Source organism: Lacerta agilis, chromosome 14 (assembly GCF_009819535.1).
Source record: "Lacerta agilis isolate rLacAgi1 chromosome 14, rLacAgi1.pri, whole genome shotgun sequence".
In the NCBI taxonomy this organism is placed as follows: domain Eukaryota; kingdom Metazoa; phylum Chordata; class Lepidosauria; order Squamata; family Lacertidae; genus Lacerta; species Lacerta agilis.
This window is the reverse complement of record NC_046325.1, coordinates 31094478-31112153: the sequence shown is the minus strand read 5'-3', so window position 1 is coordinate 31112153 and position 17676 is coordinate 31094478. Positions and strand designations below refer to the sequence as shown.

The 17676-nt window shown below is 46.1% G+C and overlaps 1 protein-coding gene across 2 annotated transcripts; it reads right to left on the bottom strand.

Moving 5' to 3' along the window:
* Positions 1-820: 820 nt before the first annotated feature.
* On the bottom strand, positions 821-16188 carry SP2 (Sp2 transcription factor). Of its 2 annotated transcripts, none has more exons than XM_033171290.1 (7): positions 16046-16188; positions 9434-9510; positions 6115-7092; positions 4722-5037; positions 3400-3574; positions 2775-2968; positions 821-1536 (listed from the first exon to the last, which is right to left on the bottom strand). In XM_033171290.1, the coding sequence occupies exons 2-7, from the start codon at positions 9494-9496 to the stop codon at positions 1436-1438; spliced, it is 1827 nt and encodes a 608-aa protein (XP_033027181.1). In that variant the 5' UTR covers positions 9497-9510; positions 16046-16188; the 3' UTR covers positions 821-1435. The 2 variants fall into 2 exon arrangements, with proteins under 2 accessions (XP_033027181.1, XP_033027182.1); XM_033171291.1 differs by lacking the exon at positions 16046-16188 and adding an exon at positions 15037-15258.
* Positions 16189-17676: the final 1488 nt, after the last annotated feature.

The window sequence follows — 17676 nt, the reverse complement described above, 5'->3', positions numbered from 1 at the left end:
AAAGCTCAAAAATAACAAGCCGTATGCTTCTGAAACATGTAGGAAACACATAACGCAATATATAGTCTATGATACAATATACACTATAATACACAAAAGGGGCTGCATCAGACTTCTGTTTTAGAAAAAAAAGCAGGAGGAAACACTAGTTTTCTGGAAAGAAATATGATGGAACATAAGGTGAGTGGGAAGGAGAGAGGCGAGAGAACACCCTTCAGTTCTGGAAGAACAATGCTTGCATTTCGGCACACAAATAATTAGCTCACTTCAATAGGGCTCGGCAGTCTGCAACCTCCCACTGGGTTGCAGCCCATCACCCCAATGCATTAAAAACAATCTGTTTCCACACATGGAGCAGCATCATTCGTTCAGTGCTGAAGTGCATGCTATACACCACAGGGTTTGCCAAATGCCTTCCATGTGTTAAGAGCAGATTTCTGCTGCCCTCGTGGCTGTCTGAATCAGGGCACATGGCTCTGATCCATCAGTTCTGCTACAAACAAACAAGGAATCCCGTTCACACATATGACTTTCTCCACTCTCCTGAGCAAAGTGCTGCTGCTTGCACACCATAGGAAGCTGTGTGTACACACAAGAGCACCCCACTCCCCTAATTCATAGGCCTGGGTGCAGAGCTCTTGCCTTAGCACAGGGGCTTGGGACTGTGCCTGCATCTTTCATTGGAGTGAGACTTTCTTTTAAAAAAAGGAGGAATCATTAAATAAAAAATAAAAACTGCTCACAATACATAATTTGGAGGAAAATATAAGGCAACCTTCTCCGTAGAAAAAACAGGGGGCTTCCTAAGGTTTAGTTTTTTTTAATATATATAGATATATATATTTATATATATTTATAATTTTAAATATAAAGTAGGAATGTGCTGGGGGTGCAGAGAGAGTCCCATTTTGGGCAGCTTCCCTGCCCACCATTCAAAAGCTTCACAAGCACATAGAGGTGGGCGGGAAGAGGGAATCAAGATTACAAGTGGGGTATAGTTTCGCTGGTGCTACTATCAAACACACAAGGAGGCCCTTTGGTGCAGCGGAGCAGGGCATTCGCTTGGTGGGCTCCTCAGGCCACTGGGTGGATGCACTTTGCTTTGTTCCCCCCTCCCCCACCCCGCCCCCATCTTTTCGCTGCCCGCTACTGGGCTTTGTGCTGATTTTTAGCCAATTCACTTGGAAGCGATGTTGTTTCTCCTTCATCCCAGACTGAAACCACAGTGTCTGATGCACCTTGACAGAGTGTGCAAGGAGGCGGAGGTCATCCGATGGAAAGAACAGCGGCTGTTAACTCCCTTCTTTGTGCAGATGTTGTCCCAGTCAGGAGGGTTGCTTGGGCATTTCGCTGTCCTTTCGCAGAGACCATCCTTCATGGCAAAGGGTCGCTGGCACCCACACTGCTCCCTTTCCTTTTCCAATTGCACCCAGCCCTACAAGTTCTTGGTGACCAGGTGAGTTTTATAGTGCTTTGTCAGATGGTCGCTTCGAATGAAGCGCTTTTGGCACTGGGCACACTCAAAACGCTTGTCGCCTGCCGAAAGGAAGGAAACGAGAGCGACGTCGGCATGTGCGATACAAGTTTACACAAACGTGTAAATTAACTGGTAGGATTCACTGACATGAGATGTGGTGATAGGTGCTTGGCTTGGATGGACTGAAGCTTTCAGCTTTTATAAGTAAATGAAAACCGCATATACAGACATTCATAACATGAATGGCTTATCACCTTCAGCATGTCCTGTATGCTACAGGGAGCATACAGGAGTCTCAGCCTGATGTTTGGGGTACCTTCTTTAAGCAAAGCTTATAACAGATATTTACATTAGGGTTGTGGGGAGCCTGTGGTTCTCCTTGCTGGACTCCATCTCCCCTCAGCTCCAACCAGCATGGCTAACAGTCAGGGATGATGGGAGTTTTAATCCAACAACATATTGAGCCCCAAATCTTCACCACACTTGTAACAGCCACCGTACGGCCATTGTAGCTGTGCAATAGTTATGATGCAAACAGCTATGCTTGAACAGCAACATGTTTAAGGCTTGGGTGAGCTCAGAGGCAAGTTGCTTTAGAGAAGAATTTGGTGCAGGGTAGTTATAACCATGACCTGTGAGCCCATGAGTCTCTCATTGGGTGGCCTCAAGCAAGAATCTAGCTTAGTCCTTTCCAAGGTAGTAAACTCTCATCTCTGAGCTACACCACTCCAGCCTGCAGGTGGGGACACATATAACTCAACACTTTTCTATATAAAGTTCCAGCACGCAGAAGACAAGTGGGTTTGGGGAAAGCTAGACTAGAACACTTCTCCCTTAGATCTAATTTTCTATATGAGGAATTAATGTCTGTATGAGGAAGCATTTAATGGTGAGCAAACCCCACTCCGCAATAGTACAGCCCAAAGACAGGCTCACCATCAAAGCAGGAGCTAGGCCACTGCCTCTCAAGCCTTAGTTCTCCATCTGTGAAACAACACCAGCCTCATAGGCTTGCCTTACATCAGGCATGGCCAAACTTGGCCCTCCAGATGTTTTGGGACTACAACTGCCATCATCCCTAGCTAACAGGACCAGTGGTCAGGGGTGATGGGAATTGTAGTCCCAAAACATATGGAGGGCCAAGTTTGGCCATGCCTGCCTTACATGGTTGTCATACAGATGACTCAGAGAAGATGCTAGAGTAATTAGGATTTATAAAGTGCTTTCCCTACCCATTAGTGTTATACGACTCAAAGAGCAGGGGTGCAGGTGGGAGAGAGAAGCAGAGGTGACCAACCTGTATGCGTCCGGGCATGCCGCTGTAGCTCGTCACTACGTGTGAATCGCTTCCCACAAAAGACCCAGTTGCAGACGAAAGGGCGCTCGCCTGTGTGCAGGCGCACGTGGGCCCGGAGCAGGGAGGTCTTGCGGAAGGTCTTGCCACATTCAGGCACATGGCAGATGTGCCTCTTCTTCCCCTGATCCCCCAGCCTGGAGGGAAATAAAAGGGGTGAGAACCATGTGTGGTCTTAACTTGTGTGCAAAGACCTGGGAAAACTTGACTTCAAAGCAGAGTGCCCTGGTGAAACCTCAGTGATCAGATTACTAGCTCCATAGCTGTCAACCTTCCTTTTTTTGCGTTGGGAAACGGCCATAGCTGTCAACCTTCCCTTTTTTGCAGTGGGAAATGGCGCTGGAATAAGGGAATTTCCCGCAAAAAAGGGGAAAGTTGACAGCTATGCTAGCTCTCCAAGGATGACTTAAATAGCAGCAACACTGCTAACTGGTACCAAGTAGCAACCAGCTGCTCCTTTGGAAATAATCTCCACCCTGTCGCTGCCACCCAAATCCTAATGCAGGAACAGAAGCATTTATTGCCAGAGCAGCAATTTGTTGAGAGACCTTGGGGCTTCTTCCCTTACCTCTTTTCCCCATCCTTGCAATTGGGGCAAGTGCAAGCCATCCGCCGTCTCTTCTCCCCGGGCTGTAGGTCCCCCAGGAGTGCTTGCTCCATCTGCAGCTGAATCTGGGTGGGGCTCAGTCCACTGATGGTCAGGTTGTTGCCAGAGACGTTCTGCACCGTCAGCTGTTGCTGGCCTGCAGGAAGAAAGATGGATGAAGCTTAGTCCAATACTAAGATATGCCCAAATTCAGTGGGGAAGGTACAGTTACACCACTAAAGCTCCATAGAAAGTTAGGCCAAGATATCAAGGCCCCTCATTTAAACTTTTCTCCTTTGCCTTTTTACATGTCAGTACTGCATTGGGCTTGAAGAACTACCCAAGGTTCTGAATGCCAGGATTTCGTTCCTGCCTGGGACCAGGCACCAAGGTTCTCCCCAGCCTTATCAGCTCTATCACCCCTGGTTTTAGTTCTCGCTGGAGTTCTCCTTCACAGCCCTACCTGCTTCCCACATCCCACTGCTTCCTCTGACATCTTGCTGTATTATGAACACCAAGCCTCTAATAACCTTTTCAGTCTCAGAGAAGCAGAAGTAATAAGTGTTGCCTGACTCCTTATTTCCCCAGTCAGCAAGTGTACAAAAGCAGAAAGGGGTGGTGGTGCTATTATAGCCGTATGTGCAAGGACACACCACGCATGCATTTGAGATAGCATAAGGATGCCTTACAAAAGCCAGAAGGTCCTCTGGCACTCTTGAGCATAACTCTCCTGAAGTGTGCATGTGGGGGGCGCGCGCGAGGGGCTGAAGACTAAAAGCATCTGCTATAACAGCACTGCCACTATATTTTGGGGCTGCTTTGGCCATCAGAAGTAGCCGTTCTCCTGCGTCCATTTGGCAACTTGTCCTCATTCTGGGTAAGTAGGTCAATACATTCCCAAGCTTGCACCTCCTACCCAGGAAGATAATTATGAAAAGCAGCTTGAAACAGAGACCTCAAGCAGTAAGGGTTTCATTGCCTACCATATCAACTTTTATATGTGCCGTAAACTATGTGCAACAAGATTTGCAGGGCACAAGAGAGACATTCTTTAGGCAGCCCATTCCTAAAGCAAGTGTACTCAGAAATTAATTCCACTTAAATTCGGTTTTGTTCTATGGCTGTCCTAGTCTCCCTTGTCTCTATGCCATTTCTCTCCATGTTTCCCTGGTGTTGTTCCAAACCTCAAACACACACACACACACACACACACACACACACACAAAACACATATCCCTCCAGGAAAGCTATATCCATCTGGATATGCTGCTCATCACAGGTTCATTACATATCACATACACTACCTCCTGTGTTGGTGATGGTGACAGGAACGCCTTGAACTTGCACCCCATTGATGCTGATGGTCTGCATTGCCTGAGCAGCAGCAGCAAGCTGAGCGGCATTGAGACTGATGATGCCTCCGGCAGGGGCGATCTTTGGCAGGGCGCGCTCTTTGCGAGCCCCGGTCTTTTTGGTACTTCCTCCTGTCTGGGAGCTGCGGGGTGCAGGACTGCTGCAGGAAGTGGCAGAGGAGGCAGTGGAAGAAGGTGCCACAGTTACACCTGGGGCTTCCTGCAGAAGCACTGTCTGCAGCTCACCGGAAGGTGTCTTGAAATAGACCTAAACGAATGACACAAAAAGGAAAAAGCGTGCAGTCTGCAGCTTCCCATTTTGGTGGTCTCCCATTACCCTTTTATAGCTTTCTTGTAGATTATGCAACACTTTCTTAATACAGACACATTTTCTATCCTTTCATTAATATAGATACCTTCATCATAATGAACATGGGCTACCCACCTCCCTATATTATACCTTATCCCTATCACTGTGATAATTCCTTATGCCAAGCGTACTCTCTTATACACTTGTCTTGTCACCATTCCACTTTTGGCAATTTCAAAAAAAAATGTAGTTATTTCACTTTATTGCAATATAGACATTAATATTACCAGATAACTTCAATTGTTTTTTAATCCTGAACAAGAAGTCTGGCTCCAAAACTACCACTACTACTACTAAAAGGTTTAACATGCCATATGGCACAACAGAAATGCAACCTTCACTGATTTTCTTTGCCTCCTAGTTGCAGTAAAAAAAGTTTGGGATGCTTTATTTAAAAAATGTATTAATTATTTGTAAGCCACACCGGGTGCAAGAAGAAGAAATTCTATAAATAAGTAAAATAAAATAAATCAAAACAAATTAAATGTGATTTAAGAGTTTGGTGAAAGTAGACATCTTATTTTCAAGAGATGGGGCAGTTTAGAAGTGAAAAAATAACCAACAGACCTAGATCCAAATAAAGTTATTGGTGTGAGGTGGGGGAACCAGAGCTTAGTACCCATGTCTGGGGATGTTGGGGGGCAGGGGACAACAATTACCTCCAAGCACTGCAGGCCCCACTACAGAAATATGTTTTTTCACGCCGACTGAAAATTACTGGATCAGACCGCTTGCTAAATAATTTGCACATAACCTTAGCATTTTTTATATCTTGGTTGAGAAAATGGAATCCCTAAATTTTATATGCATGCATTATGTGTGTGTGCACATGCATACAGACACACTCAAATGAGCAAAAAATCCATTGAGTATGTACTTTACTATGCTTAGGAGATTGTAATTTCTCCCACCCCAGCCCCAATTTCACCCCATAATTCCAGGCATACTTGACCTGCAACTGAAAGCCCCAAATACCTGAGTGGGAATTGGCTCAGTTGTCTGGATCTGGAAGTTCTGCGGGGACTTCTGAGGAACGGTTGGGAGAGTGGCGGAGGCTGCCTGGACCACGCGCAGAGCCTGCTGTGGAATCTGAACCACCTGCTGCTCCTGTTTGGGTTGGACCACTTGCACCTGTTGGACCATCGCTGGCTGCCCAGATCCCGGGCTCTGCACAATCAACAGGTTGTTCCCTGCTTGGATGATGTTGTCGGCCGTCGTTTCTATCAAGACCGTCTCCACTTGCTCTGTCACAGCCATTGCAGCTGCCTGGGGTGAGGATACCACTTTCTTCCGGGCCTTTTTGCTCGGTTTGGAGGGGCTGTCTGGGACGATTTGAGTTTGAGCACTGGTGTCCCCGGCACTCACCAGGTTGCTCACTGGCAGGGTAAGAGTGACGTTGCCGCCGGTGCCAGTTAACTTGACCACGTTGCTCGCGTTATGGACAGCTGTTGGTGGTGTCTTATGAGCGGGTGCTGGCTTGATTGGCACAGGCTTATGAGTTGTTGAGGAGGAGGAGGAGGATGCTGACGAGGAAGAGGAAGAAGGGGTGATGGTACTGGGAATAATCTGTATCTGGTTGCCCAAGTTCTGCTGTACTTGAATGGTCTGCCCTGATGCCGTCTGGATCTGCGGAACTGCCTGGTACTGGATGTTGGCAGGTGAGCGGGCCCCTTTGTTGATCACAGTTGGGTTCTGGATAGTGAACACCAACTGCCCGCCGGGATAGGATGTCCCGAGCTGAGACCCCTGGATTTGGAAGAGGTTCCCTTTGGATGACAAAATCCCAATGCTGTTCTTGCTGGAGCTCAGCGGGAGGGGAGCAGGCTTGATGGGCACCAGTTTCCGAGGAGCAGGCTGAGGAGGGGCAGGAGAGGCAACTGCTGCTTCTACAGCTGGAGGACCGATTTTGCTACATGTGGCTGCAAGCAGGGCTAGTGGAGATGGCTGAGAATCCTACAGGAACAGAAGAGTTGTGTTACAGGTAGGCTGGCAACAAACAGGTTGTTTCAGATTCAGCATAGCATAGCTGGAAAGGAAGGAAGCCCAATGTGTGGGCAGTGTCTTAATTTCCACAACTAATATATGGGGCTTTGTTCTAAGGGTGCACAGTATCACATTCTCAAATAAGCAGATCTCACCACTGAATTTGACTTCAACAATCTAGTGTAGTTTCTAAGAATAACAATATATTGCACTCTGAGTGCCTAAGGTGCTCCACCTACATAGTCTCAAAATCCAACATTCCTATAAAGCTAAGTCAGTGTCATCTCCACATTGTAGGCAGACTTCCCCTGTCTCTTGATTGCAGATAAATTGACTACAGGCATTTTCCTGTCCTCTGCTTTCCATTAAGGCTCCCTGAGGCCCAAATGGAAGCTAAGATATAACTATGCCTTACTCCTCATTATAACGTTTCCAAAAAAAAAGAACAAAGTTTTCATTTCCTGCTGTATCTACAGAGGAACCCTTTATAACCTCAGTCCCATTGGCAAGACCCACCAACTTGTTACTAGACTCAAGAATAACACCAGAAGCTTTTGTGGGGTTACTGAGGAGCATTGCCCTCAATACTGCTCAAACACACGTTTGAAGAACAAGAGCATATAAATGCTGATTTCTCTCCATCGCCAAGAGAGCACATGAAAACAGGTCAGGGGATATTCTGGAGTTTTCAGAGACCTCTGCTTCCTGTAGTGTGCAAATAGAGATGCTCTTTGATGATGGCGAGGAAACAAAAGAGATTCCTGAAACATTCACACAAAGGAAGAGGGCTGGAATCGGAACATTAACTGTGCTTCAGAGGGTATCTATGCTCCTGTTCATTCTGCACCTAAAATGCTTCTCTCAGGCCAACTTTACACAAATATCAAGCAAGAAAGAAGTCACCCGAAACTGAAATTACATGGCAGATGTCGTTCCCCCAACAGCTGCACTTCTACAGTAGCTTGCCACCATAGGAGCCAACTCCTAAGGGTCAAGGTCCCTTAGGTGCCCCTATTTGATGGGGCTGCCCCTCCCCAGGTTGATGGGCATTGCCATGCAAATGGTGTGTTGTGTCTTGTGATTAATTATTTGGGGCGGGCCTTACTTGCCCCATCCATATTTTATTCAAGTTGGTACCCCTGCTTGCCACATGGGTTAGAAAGTGGCATGAGGTCTCCTCCATGCCACTAACAGTGGAGAAAAGCCACATGGCAATGATGGATCTGTATGATTGGTAGCACCCCACAAAGAGCTAATCACAGCAGCTGCCAGAAGCTTGCCGTCTCTCTCTCAGAGCCAGGCAATCTGGGTGAGGTGGTCAGGTGAATGCCTGTGCCATTGCCACAGCTGCTAGAAAGACTTCTTAAACTTGGCTTTGTAAAAAAAAAAAAACTTTAAAAAAGTTCCACGTTTAAAAGGCCTTTCTAACTTCTACAGCAAATCACAGCAGTGCAAGCTTTTTTCAGGCCACCTCCTTTGTGTGTTTTGAGTGGGTGGCTCCGGGCTCCCAGTGCTCTGGGAGTTCAGGAAACCAATGAAATAATTATCTCTTTCACATAGGATTCCAAATCCCTGTGGTGTACATGCCCTCTCTTTTCTTTGACGTACAGAATGCAAATACCTTTCTCTGCCTCATTTTTTGCTAAAGCAGAGGCTATCATCTGGGAAAGAAAGGGTTGCCAGGAGCAAAGGCTTTGGGAAAAGCGCCTCCGCTAGTTAACAGCTCATCAAGCAAATGTTCAGGAACTGTGCTTACTTGACCCAAGGAATATTTATATAGGGCATCCAACCCAATCTGAAGGGTGGGTATGCATTAAACATGTATTGGGACCAATTACACATTTAGAAAGGAAAACATGGAGTAGCCAAATTGGGTCTGTACCACTTCAGAATGACAGGAGATGGGGGAATTCCTGCTTATACAAAGAGGAGAGCATTCTGACATAGCCTTTTCCCTGACATGTTTTCTACACAGAAACCACTTTCACATGGGAGAGCATTAAAACATAGCATTTGCCACCTGAATTCTGAAGCAGTAATATCCCACATGCTTTTTTTGAACATGCAAGTTAGTAATCAAAGATCAAGGAAACATGTGAGGACTTGACTGTCAGCTAGGCTTTCTTTGCAGATGGATCATCTGCCTTTGAGCTTCAGTTCTACAAAAGCCGGTCAGTCAATGCCTTTCTTTACCCGGTACTTACAGCCCAGGACCCTACCACACAAGCATTGCTGTCCTGTAACTGGAACCAACATCCATCGTCTCCTCATGCAGCGACACCACTAAGCCACAAAAATTTAAAAGACCTACCTGAGCTGTCGAAGCAGCAGGCTGCAAGTATTCACTGGGACTGACAGCAGCAGTGGCAGCCATGCTGTCCTCTGTATCTGCAAAAAGGAAAGATGGCTAGCTGTTTACTGAGGCCTGCATCCACAATGGCAATATCCACAAAAATCAGAGAGCCTTAGGATTATTATTATTTTTAAAGCATATTTAAATCTCTTGATCACAGGTCTAAGGTATGGTCTGAAGGCACACAAATGTGCTACCTTGCAGAAGCTAAGCAGGGTCTGCCTCTGGTCTGTGTCTGGATGGGAGACCTCCTGGGAACCAACCCATATGCAGCGCTGGGTTCCATGATGGAATAAAATATGGGAAAGAAGTCTTAAGAAAAAAATCTTATCCATAGCCTAGATCTGGAGAACGGTGTTCTTGATTTATTTAACAAATTTGTATCCTGCCCATCCAGCATTTCTACTCTCAAGGCATATCCATCTCAGGGCTGCCTGCTGCTGGGAACCAGGAAAATGAGGCTTGGCAGTGCAAATGAAGTTTGCCACTCTTATCCTCATCTAGTGGAACTTACTAATCACCACAGACAACTAGAGGCAGTCTGAACTAGGTGCTTCATATTTCTTATGTCATGTACACTCACAACAATCTTGTCATGTAGGTTAGGCTGAGAAACACCAATTTGCCCAAGACCTGTGGAAAGCTAATAGTTTTCTCACATCCAAATGCATGCTGGGAGAACAAATGGGCAGCAATTCACTTCCCAGATAGCAAAAATCTGTTTGCATAAACATTCCTAAGGATGGCCCCAGAAAGCATCATAGCTAAGCAAGTCTCTCCCAGTAAAGAAAAAGTTCAGCCATATAGGCCAATGCTTGCTCAGTGGAGAGTACTAACTAAGGTCCCTTTACATGTACCTTAACTTGTATCTTTGCAGCTGTCTCTAGGACTGGATCCCACATCAGTCAAAGAGTCCATGTAAAGCACAGGTGGGGAATTGGTGGTCCTCCATATATTGTTCGGATTCTAAGTCCTGCCTGCCTCAAGCAGCATGATTTGATAGTGAAGGATGATGTAGTCCAGCAACATTGGTAGGGGCTTAGGTTCCCTACCCTTGGTATAAAGACTTCCTCTAAATGCATGATTAGCATTTCAAAAAGTGACCAATGCCCAAGAGTCCAGAAATCTCTTACAGGGTACACTGAATCAAAAGTCTTGGTGGAAGTCTTGGCATGGTTTCCAACTGGCATAGGAGCCAATTCCTAGGGCCGTGGGGGCTTCGGCCCCCATAATAATATATTTGAGGGGGCCAGGCACCCACAAAGTTGATGGGCATTTCCGTTCAAATGGGGTGTGTGCACTGTGTCATGTGATTGATTATGTGGGGTGGGGCTTACCCTGGGCCCCCACAATATTTTATTCAAGTTGGTACCTCTGCCAACTGGCATGGTAGCCATGAATAAAGTAGCATCCACCCTAGTCTCAAACACAAATAAACAAGAGCAGAGCAAGCTGACATGGCCTAGACTCCCAGTACATTGTTAAAATACCAGTAACTACATCCCCTTCTTTTTTCTGCAGGAGGTGGTTGCTCTGTTGCCTGCTTTAAACTTCTGCTGTTTGCACCATGTGGGACTATGAGTAGTTAGCAGCTGCTTAGGAAAGTATATTGCAAGTCTTGCTGGTGAGTAGGTGGGAATTTGTTTGCATCAAACTGAGTGAAAGTGAACAGATTTTGATATAGGAAAGCATGACGGTGGTGATGAAAGTGTAATCTTAACCATGCCTATTCAGAAGTCCTACTGAATTCAATGGGGCTTACTTCCAGGCAAGTGAGGTTAGGATTTCAACCTGAATTCTGATTTAAATGATACATGGCCAGGATTAACATGTCTGCTACTTACCGATGAGCAAAAGCTACCAACCCCAAGTCAGAGCTTAAGAAATCACTGAAGTTAGTGGAGAACAAACACAAAAAGTGTTTGATGGACTGAAACAGGGCATGCCACATTATATTTCAATGCAAGATCATGGCAACAGTCCTCTTTCACTCTTTGTTCTGACTAGGCTATGGAAACAGTACGGGTCAGCAGATGTAAAAAGCTTCTCTTTGAGCACCACAAAGATCTGGATGCCCCCCTCTCACTTTCAGACAGAAAAAGCAATAAAATAATTGAACTAGCAGGCTCTGAGCCAAGTCACCACTGAATCCATTTCCTAAGTGCAGAAGGGGTCCATGCTTATGGGAGATACTCCCAAATTTTCAATAGCTAGTAGTTTTGAGCTCCCCCAGAGGAAAGACTGGCATCCCCCAGAAAGTCTAGTGTGTATACTGCATAAAGCATTTATATTGGGGTGGGGGTGGGAAATGACAGTTCTAAGAGCTGGTTCCCCTCATTCCACTGGAATAACTAACAAGTGTGTGAAATCAGTATTTGTACATAGTAACTAGTGCTCAGACTCTTAAAAAAAACCACAACATCACTTATTTCAATTGGTAGGATTCAATTGGTAGGATTCTCAAGATTCTCCTTGCACCATCCCACATCCCACAGCAAGGAGTACAATTTTAGAGCATGTTGTGCCAGCAGACACAAGAGTGGGAAACGGACTCTAAAAAGGCACAAGGAAAGGACTGAGGACCTGGGAATGCTTAGTCTAAAGTGGTTGAGGAGGGGGAATCCTAACTGTGGCGGCACAGAAGCAAGTCCCAGTGAATTGAATAGGGGCAAATTCCTTTTTTTTTTTATAAAGATTTTATTAGTTTTTCATAACACAAAACACTCCATCACCTTCACCAACATTAACCCCAACACTTACCCACCACTATGACTAAACAAATACATACATACTAACAATTCTTCTTCTTATTTAAAAAAAAAAAAATCTTGGTCGAATCATCATTATGACTTCCCCTGTTTTCTCTCCTTCGGTTCCTATTCCAAATTTACTTTAATAACTTCATATCTCTAAAATTAAATTCACTTCAAAATTCAAAACTAAACATTCTTCAAAAAATCTTATTTTTTTTTAGTTTACAATAATATTTTTGTCCTTATCTTGTATAAAATCAGATCATATTGCAACTTCATATAGTTAATCACAAAACATATTATTCTTTGTATCTTAACATATTATTAACATATCTTAACAAATTATCCTTCATATCTTAACAAATTGTTCTTGGATCAAATCATATCAAACAGCTTCTTTCTCTAAAACTGCTGCTAATATAGAAATAAAACGAAATATCCCTTATCTAGTTTAAAAGCTTAAAAGAAAAATAACTTGACCCACCAGCTTCAGGCTAACAATACAGTTCATCCTATCCCACTTCTAACCATTTTCCTTTTCCTTCTTACTTGAAGACCACTCCTCGAATTGTCCTCTTTTCTTGTACATCCACAGATCCAGACACAGTTCACAGAAATCCTTGCATAAAGCATCAGGGTACACAATTCTTCACCTTCCAGCATCTCCGTTTCTTCATCCCATTCTTCTTTTGTTAGTAAATCTTCTCGGAGATGCCAAGCCGTTTTGCTCTGTTCTTCCATGATCCCCTTCAGCTCTTTGCCAAGGTTCTCTTCCATTGCAGCAATATTCTGGAAAGTCTCCTCTGTGGGAAATACCTTTTCTGCCATATCCCGGTTCAGCAACACCAGTTTCTGGTTGCTCAGTTCAAGCCTCAGAAAAATAATCCTTTGTTCATCAGTTAGTCCAGAGTCCAGGACCAGCTCAAAAACGAAACCCAGCATGGCTGAAGTGGGCATAGGTGTCAGATTTCAATGTTTTTCCTCTTAATGCCAGTACTTTTCCACTCAGTCTCAAGCCTTCGCAGACATTTTTCCTGGAGCCAGGGCGCAAGAATTACAAATCCAAAAGGAGATATTTTCCACTGTCTTAACCCCCAAAGGGAAATTCAAACAATCTCACTTGTCAAAAGTTAAAACATTGTAACCATCACTGTAGCAACAGTCTGTCAATACAGTTATTTTCTTTCCACCGAAGGGAGGGAAACAGGCTTCCTTTTCGTAATACCTCCCGGGTCGTTAAATGTCAGAAAAAGTCAGAAATAAGTCCAATCTCAGTACTCACGACCACCAGGCTTCCTTTTTTTTTCTTTCTGCAGGGAGAACGTTGTCGCTCACCGCGAGCGGCGGCCGCCGCTTCGCCGTCCCGGTTGGGGCATTTCCCCTATAGCCCGGCTCCGTAGTCCCTTCACCCCCACTCCCCCTTTACAGGGGGAACGGGGGAAGGGTTCGGAGCCATAGTGGGCCCGCCGGGGAGCCCAAGGCGCGGGACGCTCTTCCCGCGCCTCACCGGAGCCCCGCTTTGCAGTAGCGGGGCTCCAACCCCCGGGACAGCCTGGGTCCCCTCGCTGCCGAGGCAACCCACGACCGCCCGCGATGGCGTCGCCGCCGGAAGTCCAGGGGCAAATTCCAAATGGGTAGTTCTGTATCAAACACAAGTCCTATAGCATCATAGAGACTAACCAATTTATTACTGTGTACTTTTTATGTGTCTGAACTGACAAAATCAAAAGTGAACAAAGAGGATAGATACTATACCTGTATATGGGACCGGGGGGAAAGGGAGAAGGCATACCTTCAGTATACCTAGGGGCCTCTATAATTTAGCATGTCTGAGTGTATCATGGGATTGTATCCAACTAAATTCTACTTTGAGTAAACCCACTGAAAATAATAATTAGTCATGTCCAATCATTTCAGTGGCTCTAGTCTGACTAGCATTGGATACAATCCATGGATTCTATTTTATAATGTATTACTTTATCTATATAATGTACATTTTGCATTTATGGTGATGACTGGTGACCAACAGTAAGAAACAACACATCTAATAATAAATAAATAAATCATATAGCAGCAATAGCTCATTCAAATAAACAGCAAAATCAAACAGTTCTAAATTAAAAATGCTTAAATCAGCAGTTCTTAAAAGTCTGTGGAAACAAACACTTTTGCCTGGTGCCTAATCAAGTCTCCAGGGCAGGAGGAGCCCTCCTTTGGGAGAATGCTCCAAAAGTCAGGAAACACCACAGAAAAGGCTCTGTACAGTCATCACCCACAACACTTTAGATAGAGAGGAGCACCAGAATAAAGGCCTTCCAGTGACAATCATAATGAACTTGTGGGTTGCTATGGGAGAAGAGGATCCAGCAAATACCTGGGTCCTAAGCGATGTATTGCTTTAGTTAGTGTAGACTTTAAATTGTTGCTTATGTTAGAATTTGTTTCATTTTAAGCTGCACTGTTGTTTTGAAAAAGACACATCATAATTCTCACAACAAATTAAAAATACAATCTTTTATTCAAAAACATCAATGGACTTGTTAATCCACGCTTGTTTATGCCTGTTGCTTCCCCACTATTATTTAAGTATGTGCCCACCCTCTTATTACCACTGACTGTCCCGCATGTATGTCATTCCCACCTCTCTCCATACCTTCCTGGATCTATGACCACATGTTCTCTCTTGCTCTTGGGCCACCCACACTTTCTCCTGTAAACTATATTCCTGTATGCTATAACCACATGCCCATACGTGCACCAGTAGTCAGCCACCAACACATCGACCCTCAAGCACCATCTCATACCTACCTTTTACTTGTGCTACTTGACTTAACAGCCATCAACCTCCTTCTTTTGAATGCACAACCTAGGCCCTTCCAAACATATGGGACCCAACCTTCTTCATGCCACCAAATTATCTTTGCACCTTTCCACTGGTCGCTGCTCTTCCTTAGTCACATTCAAATTCTGTTTTCTACTACATGACTATCCAGTGCCTCCCAACTCAATTCACTCACCTATTTTTCCCTTGGTATGAGGACCCCCCCCCCGTCACTTAACCCAATAACCACGTGTCTCCCTGTACACCTTGTTCCCCCCTTTATCCATGCCCACAATCAGGAGATTGTCTCTGCTCAGTGCCTGCCCTTGAGCCACTTATCCCTGCCCTGCTCCTCTTTCCCTTGCTAGCTACCTTTGCATCCAGTGCTTATCTTCTTCTGACCCCTGCTCAGTCCCTGCCCATCTCCTGCACACCTTCTAAATACCCTTGGCTGTGCCCCCCTTTTCTGTCCATTGTTAAGGCTAGTAAACCGACCACCACAACAGCTACCACTAACACTCATGTACCTTCAAAAGCAACCTGACATACAGAAGCTTATCAAGAGACAGGCACCTTTTTTGCTAACATGAAAGCAGAGGACCTGCAGAAAGCTTCACCTGCTTGATATCAGGTTGCTATTAAAAGTCCGAGCCCAGGGAAAAAAACAAACAAACAAACCCCGTCTGCTCCCTCTCCCCACATGCCCTCTGACCCCAGGAACCAGTCGACGACCACAAGCCCCTTCTCCCTCTCCCATGCCTTGTTTCCCCCCCTCTCTCTTATGGGTCCCCCGAGGAGGCGGGCTCTCGTCTTAGCCCCGCCCCCTTCCGGTCCCAGTTGCTTCAGTCCCGCTCGCGCGCTCGGCCCCCTCCCTCGAAGGCCCCCCTCCAACAGCACAGACCCCTCCTCTTCCTCCACACGCCCCCGCGTTCCCATCCCTTGCTTTCTCCTCCCACTTCTTCACGACCCCGGGCCCGCCCCGCTGGGCTCACTCACCGGATAGAAAGAGGAGGCGGCAGCGGCTGGGACCCCCCTCACGGCGCCATCTTCCTCCTCCTCAGCAACCCGGGCACCGCCCTATGAGGCCCGCCCACTCCGCTGTAGAGCGACCAATCCCTGCGCGGTCCCTACGCCGTTTGATCAATCAGAGTGCGGGTCGTCCGCCTGCGTAGCTGCCTCCGTTCCGATCGGCACGGCGTCTGGCCAATCGCCGCCCTTCCCCTGGTACGTCGGGCTCAGCCAATGGGAAAGAGCGGCTTTGACAATGACAGACGTCATTTCAGAGCCCAATCGCTGGCGTGAAATCACGAATTGACTAGCCCAATCGCCAATTGGAGCTTAGGGCAGTGTTGCGCCTATGCTTGATTGATTGACAGGCAAAGGACCCGCGAGGAAGAAGAGAGAAGAGAAACACATCCACACAGAGACCTTAATCAAGGAGGGGCGGGCTTTATTTTTTGGGAAGTCTGATTGGTCAAGGGACGGAAGAGTGGCTTCACAGGAGGCCAATAGGAAAACGGGGGTGATTCCTCCGCTACATCTTTTTACGAGCGTTTGGATTCTATACCTGAGCTGGCTCCTCTCCAGAGGCGGCTGCATTTGGGCACCTGCAGAAGCTGCGGCGGCCATAGAAGAGAGGCGGCGACTGAAGACCGAGACCCAGTTTTTCTGTTACTTAAAGCAGCTGCAAAGCAAACTGTTTCCAAGCTCATCTTTGCCATCTTGGAAGCTGGAGACATTTTGATTTATGTTTTGATTCATGAAAATGGGAGGCGGTGGATTCCTGGGCCTTTGGTAGCGCACAGCGTCCGCCACAACAGCAGCGGCTCGTCTTCCAAATCATGTAAATGGCAGCAGCATTCATGGACTAGGCAGGCAGGCAGGCAGGCAGCGAGCCCGACAGCAGGTGGAGCCAGAACCAAAGGCAGGCAGAAATAGCTTTAGTCCAGTTTTGTCCCCATCCCTCTCGCTAAGTTGAGGGTCGATTAAAAAAAAAATCCACTTGAAAAACGGTTATGTCCCTGTGGAGATGGCAGTATTGAGTCATGTGCTTCTGGCTTGCACTCTTTATAAAAAAAAGATTTGAGCAGTGAGGTTATCTATCACCCCTCTACTACTGTCCATGCGGGTCGCTCAACCATTGCTACTACTATCTCCTTTGTTTTAGCAGATCAAGAAGATCAGGTGACAGCAAAAACAGCAAGGTTTTTAGCGGGGGCAATTAGAATAAGATCTATTATTTGGTTATTGAAGTAACCCCCCCAATGTATTTTCTATAGTTAAGTTTTTACCTCTTGTCTTAAGTAAATTTTATTTTATTGCTATGGCTAGTGGCTGATGCAAATACAGATTCTTCTGATTCTGCTAAGTTTTCCAAGGACAACACAGGGGTTGAGGAGGAGGAACCTGACAGGCAGGGTCTCCCCTGCACACCAACCCTGGACTGGATGTAAGGCAAGGCAGGTAGAGGCGGCCTGAAGTTGGTGGGGCAGTACCTCCACTTGCCCTAATGCAGTGGTGTCCAAACTTGGCCCCTCAGATGTTTTGGGACTACAACTCCCACCATCCCTAGCTAACAGAACCAGTGGTGAGGGATGATGGGAATTGTAGTCCCAAATCATTTGGAG